The 17,263-nt window shown below is 42.5% G+C and overlaps 1 protein-coding gene across 2 annotated transcripts in view; it reads left to right on the top strand.

Moving 5' to 3' along the window:
- LOC128881523 (zinc finger CCCH domain-containing protein 13) overlaps window positions 1-16,554 on the top strand; it is a 28,746-nt gene extending 12,192 nt beyond the window's left edge. Inside the window, exons 2-8 of one of the 2 annotated variants that reach the window (XM_054132644.1) lie at window positions 1,144-1,187; window positions 6,170-6,297; window positions 7,348-7,569; window positions 11,315-12,027; window positions 12,832-13,031; window positions 13,105-13,276; window positions 13,538-16,554. In XM_054132644.1, the coding sequence (XP_053988619.1) occupies window positions 1,151-1,187; window positions 6,170-6,297; window positions 7,348-7,569; window positions 11,315-12,027; window positions 12,832-13,031; window positions 13,105-13,276; window positions 13,538-15,179 (3,114 nt within the window). In that variant the 5' untranslated portion in view covers window positions 1,144-1,150 and the 3' untranslated portion in view covers window positions 15,180-16,554. Of the gene's footprint in view, window positions 1-1,140; window positions 1,188-6,169; window positions 6,298-7,347; window positions 7,570-11,314; window positions 12,028-12,831; window positions 13,032-13,104; window positions 13,277-13,537 lie in introns of both variants that reach the window. The other variant, XM_054132643.1, reaches the window with a different exon arrangement.
- The last annotated feature ends 709 nt before the right edge of the window (window positions 16,555-17,263 follow it).

Genomic DNA, 17,263 nt, shown 5'->3' with positions numbered 1-17,263 from the left:
TGACGTATGGAATTTTTCATTTCTCCACTCATTCGTACTTGTAATTGTAGATTGATGCATACAGCATTTTCCAACCTATTCGGAAACAACCCAAAATAACATTTTCTGCCCATTTCCAGATAAAAACGTGCACGAACAATACAATTGAATTTGATAGAGTTACGAAAGAAATTGAAGATCACTATTAAAGGATTATTTAACCCTCTATGAGGTTAGATACATCTTTGTTTGAAGTTTTTCAACGTTACATCCGGAAATGTCAAATGCGCTTATATGACTTTCACTTGTCGGTACAGAAAGCAAGAATCTCGCTACTTCTATAGAAACTATCACTGCAATCATTTATGTTTGATGCTACCCATTCAACAAAAAGTCCGAAACATGCACATTCAACGAAATGTTACATGAATTCTGGCGAGTGTTTAAGTGGACGTAGAGTTTACCAAACGAATAATTTTCTTCTCGAAATGAAAAAAGAAGAAGAAATTCAAGCAAAATAAAAAAAAAATTTGGTTAACCAGATAGAATGCATATAAAAAATATAAAACAAATAAAGAAAAATTGTAAGAAACCCTATTAAATTCCTGAAATACCAAATGATATTCCCGGAAATTCTCGTCCTGAAAATTCTATTAGCCAGACCAACAACATAAGAAACGTTTCAAGTAACCAGCACTTGGTCAAGGACGGGTTGCAATGTCGAAACAGCCCTTTTTGGAAGATGTTTGCAGAGTACACGTACCGGGTACCCTTGCAGAAACGTGCAGCTGATTTAAGCGATTATTAGAAGCGACGCGCGCACCAGTGACGACACAAAGTCACACCCGGTATTACGTGATCGTGCATTTATATAACACCCACATTATCCTTGCATTATATGGTTAGCAATGGTGACAGCACAGAGAAAGTTCCTATCCGTTCCCATATGCTCGTAGCGGTTGTACATACGGTCTACGCTCGACGTCTGGGCTACGTGTCTCGATTATGCTCGACGTACCTCGGTATAGTGCTTCGATGAATACCTTTTGCGCGGATTTCCCTTCAGTCCTAACCGCGATATCGCGTCGACGACAATGACGCGATAATGTTACGTGACAATTGAAATTTATTGAAAACAACGTTTCTATCTGTTTGTTGCAGCAGCACCAACATGCGGGAGAAAAGGTGGCTTCTGCTCGCTCTGTGCGGTAAGTGAATCCAACTATTCTCTCCGATATTAGTTGGTACGAAAAAGAACGTCCAGACGTTGAACCAGAAATGGGCACAATTTTATCGGTATAATGGATAGAGTGGGGCATGCGACTGCAACCACTTTAATAACTCGTAAGTAACCAGCGAAAACTGGTTTGGAGTTTGGAGACGAATGCTCTACAAGTATGAAGCAACCATTATTTTATGTTATTGGTCCTTTCGTTTTAGTGGGCACGTAATGGGTATCCGAACGTTACATTCGTTTTCTTAACAATTTATGTTGCTTGTTTTTGTAGGCTTTTATAAGTACGTGGATACTATCTTAAATGAATGATTTCATGATAAATTTCATTTCTGATGTGTACTTGGTATTCAATATTCAATAATATTATATCATACAATATTAAAGTTTTAAATGGCATATTAAATCATGATTTAGATACAACATCTGAAAAACACTTTGTTTTGTTGAGTATGTTAATCTGTGTACCTAGTCTAATGTTACTTTAGCAGATATATTAAAATCAATTATGCGAAATGATGTAACTGTAACCACATCGGTAACTTCATCGGCAGCAACTGCATCGCGGACGTTCGTACACGTAAGATATGCAAAATGCAAATGCTTCTTACGCATACGGAATGTGCATTTATGCATGAAAACATGGATGTTTGTACGTGTACGTGTACATGTAGGATAAAAATGTGCAAATTACACGTATACACAATGTAGATAAACCAATAGAACAAAATAGTTGATATAAAACTGATTTATATGTTAAATCCTCGCGAGCAAAATCCTGCTGTCGTCGACGGTAACGCCATTTACCGGCACATCGTGTCCCTTTGTATTTTTGGACTTTCCATATCTGGAGAGGAATGTCGAAGACAGCGGTCGACCTTCCAACCTGCGAGTTTTGCATCGACGCGCACTTCAAGGTTCGTTCACACCGACATTCCGCGCACCCTTGCTGGGCGAGTCCGTTTTATCGAATAAAATTTGATACGTCAACCAACGCGACGAAAGGTGTGTTTTATATTCGCGACGCGAACGTAGGTACACGTGACGCGCGAAACAGCTTTGCGGAAAGATTCCAAAGAGGAGAAGATGAACCTGTCGAGCATAACAAGGAGCTTCCTTTGTTTCATCGCGACAAACGCACCGAGAACGGGAACCGACCAGCTCCGAAATTCTCGTTCCAAACCAAACAAGATTCATGTAGAGCTTGACGATTTAGTTGAAATTCAAATTGAAATTGTCGATGATTCTTTTCGTGGTACACGAGAAAACATCGAGGCTGCTCTACCTTCCTTTCCTGGAACTGATTAGCGAGCAAGGAGGTTCGAAAGCACACGCAATCGCTGTGTCCAGTGGAAGGTTTGAAATCGGTCACGTGACGGTGCGTTAACATTTAACGCGGTTTCTGACATTTTCACCCGTTCGACGACTGTTATTCGTTCCTCGCGAGCAGAGACAGTCGAAAGGCCTTCGAAAACTTGTTTGAAAGCTACCGAACGATACGGCAATACCCTACGCACGCTCACCTCCTCGGGACCACAAAAATTTCCATCCTTGCTCTCAGAGCCACAAGCTCTGCTCGACACATTCCCGAACGATCCTGACCTTCGCGATCCCGATCCACAGGATCGAAGAGGAGTCCACGATCGAGACTCGCGCTCCAGTGCATCGTGGGTGCAAGCAAGGGCGCAATTGCACTCGTCTGCCATGAACATTCCAGTTCTAATCTTTGGAACTGATTTTATTTTAATTTGGAAAGATTTTCAAAAGCGTTTAAAATCTTCACGACTTAACCGAACGGATTATGTGGCGTCTGTCAGTTTCTACTATAATTACGTTTGTTACACTTGTGGGTGCGTCAGCGTCGCGTTTCCATCGAAATTTCCACACGGGTGTTGCCGTCACGAAGGGAAACCAATCTCGTCACGCCCTTTTTAATGAAAATGTCAGGACGTTCCCATTCGAGTGGGAATCGGACAATCGTCAGAGCGATACGCGATCGAGGTGGAGCAATCTGTTTACGAGCGTCGGTAGACTGTTTCGTCACGAAATTGTGTTTCGCCGTTACGTTTCTAGCTGGGCCGTGCCCACGCGAGCGTTTCCCACAAACGGAATGCGAGCACCGTTCCCATAATTCATTTTTATGCAACGTCGTCGGCACTCGTTATCGATCCCGGCTTGGACAGACCGAGATCCCGTTACGAATGTGTACACGCGACTGTCGGTAGGTGTGTTTTTCAGCATCGAGGACGTCTACTCGCGAGAAAAACCTTCGCACCGAAATTTCGTCAATGGTAAATAAAAGTGTCGTCATTCGTCGAAAGACGCACGGATAAATAATTTGATAGCCAGCGGAACACTTGAGCTTGGATCAAGAAATTTATCTATGGTTCCCCTCCCCTTGAGAGTGCTTTGGCAAATATTTTTTTAAAGATACCATTCGTCTGATTGAAATGAATTTCATTTCTGTAAATATACGATAACCTTTTAAAAAATATTCTTCACTTAGATTCCACGCCAGTATTTTGAAAATCAAAGGTTAGACAACGCTACCATTCCTTAAGCTTCCAGATCCTATTGGTAGACTACAACTCTAGCAGAAATTTTATACAATTCTGGTATATAAACTAAGATTTGGCGTGTTTTCTGATGGAAATATGGCATAATCTTGACAGAAGTCAGAACATTACTCTACACGATAAAATGATCCATAGAAAGCTCGAGAGACGGCGAAAGTATTTGGTTTTTCATCCAATGACAGGTTATCCTGTTTTGTTCGAACCGCTCTTGTTAATCCGTTGGCCTTGAACCGGTTCCCCTTAATTAGGCGTAGCTAGTCTAAAAAGAATTTATTAAGACTATCGAGGAGTAACTCCCGCTATACCAATGATCGGCAACCGATTGCGAGCGACAGGTAACTCGCAGCAGTGAATTTACTGGCTCGTGCTAGCTTAAAGTGACATCAAGTTGGGCTCATTGTTTGATTCGTTTCATTTTTATTCGTAGATGTTGCTACTGAAAATGTATAAAGTTATATCGTAGGTCACTTTCGAGAAATAGTCAAGCTGATAAGTTAATGGAAACCTTGCTTTGAAAGGTATTCTAAATATTATGCCTTAAAGATAAATATTCAGTCACGAGGAAGCATTGTAAACTACTTTTCTTTAAAAGAAAAAACATATTACAAAAATACAATTCCTCCATTTCAAACTATTCCCTTCTTTCTTTCCATTTATTTTGTATATATTCATGCACATTAACTATGAGACTCGAATAAGCAGCTCACAGAAAATGATAGTAACTTGAAGATTGGCTGGCGATCACTGTACCAGGTGTAACTACCTTGTACCTTCATCTCTGTTCGCTTCGCGTTGGCTACACCCTATTGTTACAAGACTAATAGGATAGATATAGAGTCTCCTAGCGAAGCAACATCTGGTAGAAAAGTGTGAGAAAGTAACTATCTATCGAAAGACAAAGCCGAATAGGTTTCATTGGCAGTATGGAGACAAAGGAAGGTTGCGCCACAACTACTCTTCTATACAGGGTATATCGTGATATGTGGCGAATTGGGAACGTAAAACAATGGAAAAAGTTCGTACAAACATGTGCCTCGATCGACCTTGTTCTCAAGGTATTTGCCATTTTTGTGCTTAATTGCAAACTAAGCTGAAGAAACATTGATCTAATTATTAATGGGTCTGATGAGAGAGAGAACAGATATTTGAAAACTTGCTGGGCTACGGAATATATCCGAGTAACACAAAGGATGTGTTGCACAATAGAGATCCTTATTTGAAAAATAAATTACAATAAACGTGATTGAAAATCAAACATAAATTGTCCTTCTTCTTTTCTATTATATAATTTACTGGTTAGACTTTTCAAATGATCGCCTATCCACACCCATAGTTGAACGTATAGTGACAAGAACATGTTTTCTACCAGCCTACAGAATCTATTAAAATTCTGAATGCAGCAAGAGGAGAAACGACAATCGTCCACGGACAGAAACGTCGATCGTTTGTTACCGCGCCCAAGTAGAATAGGTTTCTTTAACTGGTTTAACATATCGCGAGCGATCTATACGGATAACTATAAATCAACGAAAGCCGGTGAAAGAACATGATCAATAGACAGCCTTGATCCGCTTGAAAACAATTGCCCAACCGAACGAACGCGTTCACCTGCGCCGCGAAAATTGCGACACTTACGCTGTGCAGGTACTAGCTCTTCTCTCGCGCACTGGTTTTGCAACGTCGAAGCTTCTTCGTGATTTACGCAACCCGCGGATGCGTGGCGGCCTTTGATTGTTTCGTGTCTTAGTCGCGGCGACGACCGATCCACTCGTCGTATCCACTCTCTACATCCAGTAGCTAAACGAATCGAACTTATCTCTCTTATCTCTTATATCTCCAGAGAGAAAAATTTACAGAAGAGAATATAGCACCCACTACGTTAGTATTTCTCTATTTTTGGTAAATTTTTGTACTCGAGAAATGAATGCACTATAAATTCAAGTCGTCGTACCAAGTTTCATAATTTTCTGATAAATCATTCTTGAAATATGAACCAGAACAAAAGTCAACGTACATAAATACACAAACACGTACACTCGTAGGTGTAGAAATTGTTACTGAATTAAATAGCATCCAAACATAGAAATATATTCAAGGGTATAGAATATTTTCATGAACGAAGTGGAATTTTTATGATCCATAATAGATAATGATCCATACTAAATTGTTATAATCCATACACAAAAGCAAGCACGCCAAATTCTCATAACTTTCATATAATCACTTGTGCGATATAAAGTAAAACAAACCAGGCCTGAACATGCACACATCTTTACACGTGTAATGTCCTAAAAAATGTAATAATATCGTATAAACATGGGCCATACACGTAAATGTCGTCCAGCCGGTTTCCGTTCTGATGTTTTCCATCGAATTCCAGGTATCGTTTTGGCCAATGCAGTTTCGGCTGCAGTGAAGCCAACCAGGCCAAAATTCAAGATCGCGACAACCTCGACTACAACAACGTCGACAACCACCACCGAGGAGAACGAGAACGAGGATCCAGAGGTAAATCTGCTTTCTAATGTCCGATTGCTTCTCAAAGTTTTTCGCGAACAGCCGTTTTTCGAATCATCGAATCGAGACGTTGCGCCCGCGCCGATGTATTTACAGTGCAACAGCTTGCAACGATCGCGGTAGCATCACCGTTATTGCATTATCTACGTGTACCGGAATAGAACCGAGAGATCGTTTATCGTCTATGATGGAAATCGCGGCAACGATGCTGCAGTCACGACACCACAACGCGTCTATTTCTCCAGCTGCGTGTTCGTGCGCCTAACGAGGACTCGGAATGAAAACGAACACATAGTTGGTGTCTATGATGAGGATCGACTAAACCTAAAACACTTTCTACCCCAATGATTGGTAGCCCTTCTTAGCACAAAACTTGACAATCGATTTTCCCCGGAATTTCAACGGATCAATTTGTCATCCCCTTAATTTATAAGGGAATCGTATACTCGAAGCATACTCGGAAGAAAACTCAATCATAGAGGGATTAAAAATGTTTGATATCTGTTTGTAATGATCAACAAATGTAAATTTTCGAATCATCAAGTATAATCGATCAATCTCTATATTCTTTGTAGCTTCCCTCTGGATTTATCATAGTTTATCGCTATCTCTGGATATTCTTTAATCACGGCAGAGCCGACGTTAACATTAATTAACGTGTTCCAAGCTACCGTAATGGCACGTACACAACAGGTTCACCTTCGCACATAAAACGACGCCGTGACATCACCAAACGCGCATCAAGAGCTCATCACCGACCATCACCGCGAGCGACGCTCAATCTGCCATAGGATAAGGGAATATTCTTGCTTGGCTACTGCTAAACTAGGGCATCTTCGGAATTTTATAAAACTAGAATATATATCTATGTTGCACATATCTATGATGCATATATCTTGTTACATAAGTGACATCAATTTATTACAGGAAAATTGAATTTTCATTTATTTTCATTTGTTGTTTTCGACCATTTCAATAACTATCGTCTTTTGAAACGAATTATTTCAACTAACGTGACGATCGATTTTAAAATTCTTCCAGCCAACGACAACGACGGTTGCTACTGAGACGAACGGGACAACGGGGCACACCCTGACGGGAATTCCCCAGATCGACTACATCTGGGATCCTAATTTGCCACGTGAACTGAACGGTTACAATCTCAGCGACTATCCATTCTACAACAGCATACCAGAGGACATCGACTTCAAATGCGACGGGTTGCACGATGGGTTCTACGCGAGCGTGCCTCACAAATGTCAGGTGAGAAGGCGACATCAATATCGCCGAGCTTTGTGTTCCTTTCGGTAACGTCATCGTTCAGATACGCGCATAACGTTGGCGTTGGTATACGCCAAGCCCTCACTTAGTCGGAGATTAATTTTCCAAAAACTATCAAATTTTTAAATAATATAAATCGACTTTTAAAGTAACACCAATATGAAACAAAGAAAAACGATAAAACAACGAAAGACTCGAATTATGTAAATCTGAAATCTTTTAAATCAAGATATTACTATAGCTTGAAAATGTACAGACTGTAAAAAGTTCAACGATGTTTCGTACGTTCCCATGGAATACATTTCGGTCGATTCGTTTTTTACGTGTATCGCGGTTTGTTATTCAGAACAGCGTTCTTAATTACGTAGAAGTTTATTCAGCCCCATTTCGTAAAACCTTGGCATGCAAAACAAAAATTCGACGCGGCAGGGAGAGCGTGTATCGCGTAAAAGATCGTACGTCGAAGGACACTTGACGTCGACGTCGGTGTGGGAAAGCAGCTGTTTGCTTTCGGACTGGACACGTTTCGCGGTGGTGATCACCAGCGGACCTTTTTAGACTCGGTCTAATAACGTCCAGTTTCTCGGGGAATAAATCGATCCATATCGTTGCATTCTCGTGGAATCTCGGCGTGCCCCATTATAGGATACCTTGACAATGACAATATATCGTTACAATTATCAAGCACTCGTTGGTTAACACTGAGAAAAAGATAACTTACTATACGATAGTTCAAAGCTCTAGGAAGTTATAAACTTTAAAGCTTATGGACTCTACTATAATTTATGGTGGCACAAGTACCTATGACCTATGTCGCTATCACGAGACAAACATCTAATTCTTACTCTAAGCTTGCAGTGGCGGCTCTTCGTTTCCCCCTACAGGGGTACTCACGGCAGGAACCACGAGTACGTGGCCACTTGCTTAACTATGACTCCTCCAAGACTGATCTCGGATACTAGATCGTCGGACCAATCCGACACCTCGGCCGACCGTCTTTAGAAAGTCATAGTCACTCCCGGCAATCTCAACAAACGTGAAAAAAAGAGTTTCCGACATGGTATATCGTCTATTCGCGTAACGATCCGTAATGGCAGTGTTCCCTCCAGCAAAGGGAACAGCCCATCGATCGCGATCACGGCAGACGAACGTCCTTTTCGATTTCTAGCTCGATCCCACGCGATCACGGACAACCGTGAAACGAAAGCGAGTCCTCGAGCGAAATACGGATGCAAAAAAATCTCTGCAACGCTCTGCTGGGATCGTTTCACCGTCAGTTCGAACTTGAGAGATTCAGACTCGCTCTCGAGAACAAACGTAGATTGTTCGCTTTAATTTTAAGTGGATTCGTTAGTTTCGGGTGTAAGATCTCTCATTCATCTATCAAAAGAGAGGCTTCTGGTCACTGTTATTGTTTCAGTGTAAACATTCTTATCGCGATTACAAGAAGCACAGTCTCGATACCTCGGGGGAAGAGTTGGAGGGCTCCTCGAGGATGAACAGATCTGTCGCGGTTCGATACACTTCCCGGCCCTGACCGTTCCAACGTTTGCTTGGAACTATCTTGGGATTGTGAAAGCGATTGCAAAGTATCCCTTTCCGACGTTTCTTATCGATCGTCTTGGCCGGGCTACCAAGCGAACGGGCCATTGTCATGCAAATGTTTGCGGATTCGCTTCCCTAGAGTGCTCGCGGTCCGAACCGGATGCGGGACGGGGAAAAAACACAAGAAAATTCGCTGCGAAACGCTCGCGATCGAGAGAGCGGTCGATTCGACGCGGGTTACGCTCCGACGAAGTTGTAATCGCCAGAACCGATTTCCCAATCGAGATTCTCTAATGAACGCTCGCTGGGCAGAGTCGACGTCGTCATAAGGTAGGCCAAGCAGGGAATGGTACAAAGAAATTATTCCATCTTTATCGATGACGCGGCTATCAAAAATAACAAATAGGAATTAATTCTGTCTCGTTATATTCGTATACTATAACTCCAGTCTAAATAGAAATGTTTACTCGTCGTTCGTACGATTGTCTCGTTATAATGTGACATATCTGTTCACGAGTCTCCTGCTTGTCGATGAATACAGTAAAATATTTTGACCACTCGTACCCGACCCGACAATCCCAAACGAGGAACGCAAACCACTAAATTATCACGCAACGGCTTTCGCTAGACTACTCCTGCTAATATTTCATAATAACGCTAATAACAGTATGGTTGAAGACGTTCTAAACCCGCAGTACCATAGACCCCCTTCTTTGCCAAGCTATCAACCAAAACTAAAGCGTCTGCTCTGTTATGCCCATGCGTGACTAACGGAAGATTAATTTGTTCGGTTCTGGAAGTTTGTGGTCAGACCGGGCACGTTTGACATTTAACCGAGTACAAGTTGAGCAAGCCCCATCCATCAGCGGAAAATCGTTGAACCGAGCCACGTCAAGATGCTTAGAGACAACGATTCCGAGTAATTTTCAGCCGAGCAAGCGTTCTTGTCATGCAAATACACAACGAGTCACTTCCTGCAATCTGAAACACAGGAGACGCCGACTTTCCAATAAAACTACCAAAGCTCAGAGAAACTCTGCGCCGCGTCGGTTAGGAGTAATAAGCGCGCGAACAAAAAGATTTCCACGACGGAAAATCACGGGTACGAGGAAAACGCGTGGCTGACGATTAAATGGCGGCGAGGAGAATCGAGCGACGCGCTGACAACGAGTGGAGCATTGTCCCCTCTATATTTATCGAAGAAATTTGACTAATTTCAACGAATGGTTCATGTTTCTAAATCAATTTCTGATTGTACGTATATTATACATATGGGACGTTTATTCGTGTACATATTTATAACGAACAATTGATTTGGAAATATGAATAGAATATAGAGGATACGAATACTTATAGGGCTGACTGTAATTTAATAAATATACACAAAATTCAAATGTGTCTTTGAATTTTTCATAAAAATTGCCACGAACTTTCTCAACAACCCAATACATAACTTTTGTTACTAAAGCTCTAATAACTACTTGTAACAAGCCTGAGTACCAGTGGTGGTGGTCAGCCCTGACTTGAACCATGAATTTCCAAAAATGGTCCCAAAAAGTCGTATTACTTGTCCCTCGCAACTGATGAAAATTTCTTTCTTTTTACCAAGTATACCACACCACTTGGTATTCCGGCCTCTTGTAGCACGCAAATATTCTATGTTGCAAAGTTCCGTTTGGAAAAGTTATGACGAACAAACAAGCAGCGAGCAATTCAGAGAAACGAAACCAAACGTTGGTTTGCGACGAGCGAGGACGTGCTCTGAATGATTCTAGATGATTCCTCCAGATAATCCGACGTGGCGATACGTGCCAGACAATCGCGGATACCCTTACAAAGACAAGTTGCTCGTAGATGGTAGAGTCGTGTGTCTCGGAGCAATTACTCGCGTGCACGTACTCTCGGTGTGAAAGCTATGGTAGCGTCCAGCGTCTGTCTTGGGTGAAAAGTGTGCTAACGGTGTCGTCGAAACTGCCCCATTCTTTCCCCGATATAACAAAACGGAGGAAACATTCTGCCTCGAATTCGGATGCGAGTCTAATTCCAGAAAATTGCGAAACGTACTAAAGTAATAGGCTCAAATCAGAGATAAAGAAAGGGATAAAGGGGTAGATAAAGGGTACTTGATACTAGAATAGAATCACGAGTTTTAGAGGGTTAACGATCTCTTTTCTTCTTCAAGGTGTATCATCACTGTCTCTTCGGTACGAGGTACGACTTCCTCTGCGCGAACTTTACTGCGTTCGACCAGAAGACCTTCATCTGTCACTTCGTGTCCGAGGTCGACTGTGCCAACTCGAAAAAGTACTGGCATAGGAACGACGCCCTCTACAAGGCGGCGACAACCACGACGACGTCCACCTCGACGACCACGACGACGACGACGCCGCCGCCGCCGCCAGCTCCTGTGGAAGCAGGACGATCGAGAGACAGGGATCCTCCGAGAAGAAGATGGCCATTGAGAAGACGACCTGCGTACGATTACTACGACGATGAGTACTACGACGACGAGTACAGTCGCCCTCGTGGCTATAGTAGGGACGATTACGACTACGAAGACAGAAAGTACACAAGGGACAGGCATCGAGAGTTCAGAGATCGAGATCGCGATTTTCGAGAGAGAGATGGTCCAAGACCAAGGGACGGAGTTGTCAGGGACGACAGAGATCGAGATACGAGTGCCAGGGACAGATATCAGAACAGAAACAATAGGAGAGATCCTACCAGAATGAGGGACCTGTTACATCCTCTGGAAGAAGACGCAAAGGTCAGGCCAAGAGACCCTGAATCAGGACCGAGGTCTGCTTCCAGAGAGGTCGACGAGGCGGAGCTGGAAGATCGACGAAGCGATTCTAGAGTCAGGGACACCGACGACCGTCGGTACTCTGATAAAAGGTAGTTCGCTGTGTCGACTAAGCATCCCGTCGAACAATAACGAACAGACCATGTAAAATTCCATTCTAATTTCTTCACTTATTACTAATTACTTCACTTATTATTAAACTCTTGTTATATACTTTTGCGCAAATCTGCACCCTAGTATTTTTTTACAATTTTTAAATAGGTTTCGTATATGCACTCATGCTAAATGCCTTGAAAATTAGAGAACAGAAAATAGAAATAAATGTTTACATACTAAATCGGTAAAATCACTTAATTAAGAAAACACTTTTGTTTTTAAATGTATAGAAATCGATCGAAAAATTGCAACAATATAAATCTTCCAACAAACGCTATGAATTTCAAACTTGTTACCCATATATTTCTATATTCCTTCTACACTGGACAAATATCGATTAAATATTGTTTCCTGATTCCTTAGAATGTACAAATGCATGGTACGTATAGGTGTCGCGCGACAAGATATACGCCTAGTCTCGCTTATCGCTTTTTAACGCACACACACCACCTCTACTCGCTTGTACCAGCAATTACGGGACACCCCGTCCTATATATCTTATCTCATATTCACGTAATATACGTTAAGTACACACACAACTACCAAACCACGCGTATAAAAAAAAATTACTAGCGACAATCTAGATACCAAAGTTCCACCAAAGAGCGTGGCTGATGTCCATTTCTTCTCGCGACTACTATAAAAAATCTCTTTTTATAACAACTACCAAGGACTAGCCATTCTTCGACGTTATTACATTCTCCAATCGTTTATCAACTTCATGGCGAATTTTCCTACAGATACAGGGACGAGTACGACGACAAAGTGTCTGCTCCCTCGTCTGCGGTCACGGAGACGAAACTGGATGGCCTGGTGAAGCCTGCGGCACCCATAGCTTCCGTTTACGCGCGACCAAGAACCCCACCAAAAATTCGAAGACCAGTCCCGCTCTCTGAACAGGACAAATACGCTTACAAATCGACCACCGTTCAGCCCACAGGTACCTTTACATAACTTACGTACCGACTATAACAAGCTATCAACTACATATATGTATCGATGATTGCGTGCAGAGGATCCTCGAAGGAGACCCGTGGACATGGCAGAAGACGATTACTACGAGGACGAACTGGAGGATTTTCGTCCAGTTCGAAGACCGCATAGAAGAAGACCGTCCTACAGAGAGAGAGATCGAGATTTCTACGATAGCAGGGACAGAGAAAGGGACAGAGACCGAGCCTTCAGGTAGGGTAACGTACGTACACAACACCGATACAATTATATTCATCTGTCGTAACCGATTAATCAAAACACATCACCGCGACATCGTGTCAACCGATGTCGTTGGTCACATGTAACACACAGTAACAAACATTCGTGCCAGCGCAGCATCGCATTCAATGATCGTACAAGTTTCCACGTGGGAACAGTTTTATAATAGTGTGACACAAAACCATGAAAAATGTTCGATCAGCATCCGCGAGTTAACAAAAGTGTCGATTTCAGAGGCCGTTACCGAGACGAGGAGGAGGTGGAGGAGGAGGAGGAGGAGGAGCTGCGGCCTAGGAAACACCCCGATCGCTCGAGAGATCGCTACTACGATCGAGAGAGGGATCGAGGTGGCGACAGAGGCGTCGATCGAGGAAGAGATCGATCCCTCGACCGTAGCAAAGATCGGCCCGTGGACCGTGATCGTGGACGAACGCAAGACGCTGAGAAATCGGACAGACCTTACTCGACTCGAGTTCTGGACAGAGAAAGGGACGTGGACCGTTCTAGAACTGGCTCCAGAGGGAAAGAGCTGCAAGACAGCACCGATTTGGCTGGCAGGAAATCCAACGGTTACGATAGAACGACTAGCAGCGCGACAACGACAACGTGTCTGCCCGAGCAGCTGGTTCACAAATCCGAATCAAACGCCAAGGATCCAGTGAACGATCGTTCCGAGAGACCAACGCAGGAAAGGCCAGCCAGACCACTGCAAAGCTCGCCGACACGACCACCACCGATCGAACAAGGGGAACCTCATAGAACGAACCAGCAGCAGTCCGCCGAGTACCCAGAAAGGGACCAGGACGATAGACGCGAGCAGAGTCAGTACCAGACTGGCTCTTTGGAGGAATATTCGCAAGATTACTACGACGAACCTGATGATCCACCTGCTCCACCCCCGCGAACCACGGTCCGCGTCGTGAAACGACCATTCCTACCGTCCAGAGGCGGAAATTCCAACCCGAGGGGCTTGTCGTCGGTCGGCTCGAAGGCCACCACGCCTAAACGGGAAGAAGATAGACCGACGGAGAGGAGCACGGTTCAGGAGAGACCCAACAACTACTACGGGCACGACACGAACCAACAGAGTCCCTCGCCTCGTCAGGAATCCAAGGCGCGACAAGAAGAGAAGGAAAGCTACGACGCGTACAAAGCTATTCACATCGAAAGTCAACGCGAGCATACCTCGGACGACTACGACACGTCCATAGCCAGACCTGCGGTTCGACGACCTGTCGATCGACAGCGGGAGAACGAGCACAAGTCTGCGGACGAACCGTATACTAGAGGAACTAAGCAAGGACAGCAGCAGGCCGATCGACAGGATTTTGATGATGGGTTGGCCAAGTGGCCCTCCGAAGACTATTCGAGCGAGGGAAACGCCCAGACTCCGAGTTCCTCGGTTCGGAACAAGGGAAGACTGACTGCCAGTGAAAGCCCTAACGTCTACGGATCCTCGTATAAAACTGACGAGAACCAAGAGCATCCTACCGGTCCAGCCAATTTCAGGGTGAAGCAGAGGATCAACGAGGTGACGCATCGACTCCAGGATATCCCAGAGAGCGAGTACGACGTCACTTTAAATGACGCCTTGACGCCCACGTTAAATCAAGAACCTAACCTGCCCAGCGGATTCGTGCTGCCACTTCATAGACAGATAGGAAGAGATCCAGTCCTCGAATCGTCTGAAAACAATTACAAGGTGTCAAGGCCGGTTAATCAACAACAGAAGCCCTTCGTGGCCAGTCCTCAGTTTCTACCTGCAGCCAATGGGGACAGGCTGAGAACCATGTACTACAGACCATCAGAGTCGATTCAGCTCAGCGGAACGCAGTACCGGCAGACCGGACCGTGGCAAGATTACACCGGATATTGATACTAATTCCAACGCGTAAAGTACATTCGGAATGTCGAAAAGCTTCGGTATGTTACTTTTCTCGATTCGTGGACGAGTGAAATCCACTTGGGTCGCCATCGAATTGGTTATATACAGAGTTGGATGAATGTTGTTCCGAACAACGAATAAGGAATTACGAATAAATCTGCGATTCGAATAAGAGTTTATTCTTTACTCGAAAGGTTCCGTAAACGAATGAACGTCGTCAAGAAGCGGCGTTTATTTGTAAACATCGAGTTGTTCGATCGAAACTTTATTCGTCATTCTGGAATAACTAGATTTACTCGCGACTTTTATTCGAATATTGTTCCAACTAGAATTGATTCGAAACAATCTGTTTGAAATTTTATTCGAATAACGTCCAGCTCTAATTGAAAGTAATCTCCGTGTAATTCAAACGAAATCGAGTCCTCGGCGTTTTAGTTATTCGGAGGTTAACGTACATACATAGTCGGGGGAACAGTAGTGACTTCTGACTTGTTTTGGGAACAAGAAAACATTATTGGACTCTATGTCACGTCGGTCCGACTTTTCGATGTCTTTCATGCAGGAGAAACCGGATTGCTTCCGTGTTTCGGATTCTTCAAAATAAAACACGAATATTTAAATAATCAAATAATTATCGTGATGTTGACAAGCATCGAGCGTAGCAACAAGATCGAACAGAGTACTCTAAAAGTAACGATAAACGCAATCACGGATCTATACTTATCGAGGCCTGAACTTAATTGCTTTTGCGGACTCTTTTTTTCTTTTCTGAAATATTTTGCCAAGGACAAAAAGGTATTGCTGTGAAAATTTACTTATCCTCCCACTATTTTGCGACCGTCGGTACTCAGTGTTGCGTAGGAAAAAACAGCCAACAAATATTTGGTCATAATTTCATCGTATAAATAGGATAATTGAATAGAATCGCAAAGCTGCAATTTAGAATGGTACTCCAACGATAGAATTCATCTTAAATTTCTTTTTTCTAACATTACCGCTTCGAAATTTACGTTTTCCTATTCGAATGCGTTTTAAACACTAATTGATCCAGCGGTGAAATTGGAGAATGTATAAAATTCGGGTCAAAGGTGTAAATCGTCCCATGGTTGTTCTACTTTCGGTTAAGCTTGTAAATACGCACACGATTATGCCTAATTTTATCATGTTTCTTTTCGAATTAAATTATTAGCCTAAGCGCGAGATACGCGTTACGCGGTTTTCTACGAAAGCTCTTTCGTCGTCTCGATTCCTTTTTTTTTTTTTTGATATTAGTAGCGAATAAGTCTTCTCGAGTATACATTTCGCATTGAATGTATTGTAAATTATAACAATTGTGACGTACGATATTAAATAGCGAACAAAAATATATCTGCATTTATTTATCAACCTATGCATTTCATCCTAGGACTTTTGGACTCTTAACTAAATTTCGGAATCTCTATACTGTTTACTCTTCTTAGTTATAACTATCTTATTAAATATAAATATTCTAACGTCCTAACTATCGAATTACTATTCCAAGGTAACAGTCTATTGCAGAAAGTTCTGAAATGACGTAAAACAAGTTACTAATTCATTTTATTGCTTTGGATATCATTCAGGAAAATTGTTCATTCTATTTATCTAACATTAATAATGTGTAACTAATTATTTTTAGGTACAATATACTCATTTGTTTATATTCTATTCTCTCTAAACTTCTATACTAATTTTGATTTTCTCGCTAGTTCTATACTTATCCCGATTAGAAATAAATAAATAATATTTAAGGACTGTCGTTATTATTCATTTATCTAGTTGCGATACTAAATGAAAACTCATTTTTATTTCCATGGTTTTACTCCTACCAATAATATAATATACTTCTAATATTAATTCGACATCCTGAAAAATTAATATGATTAACTCGTAGCCAATTCGCTCGGTACCATTTATAACACATTGTTTATTTCTAAACAATGTGTCATAAACAATCACGATTTCCCAGGTCTCACCACATGGAGGCGCTACGAATGGAGACCCATAAAAGCAATCGCGCAATTCTATACAAGTGTACGAGAATCGCTCGACATTTC

The sequence above is a fragment of the Hylaeus volcanicus genome, chromosome 8 (genome assembly GCF_026283585.1).
Source record: "Hylaeus volcanicus isolate JK05 chromosome 8, UHH_iyHylVolc1.0_haploid, whole genome shotgun sequence".
Lineage (NCBI taxonomy): Eukaryota > Metazoa > Arthropoda > Insecta > Hymenoptera > Colletidae > Hylaeus > Hylaeus volcanicus.
This window is presented reverse-complemented; position numbering and strand designations above follow the sequence as displayed.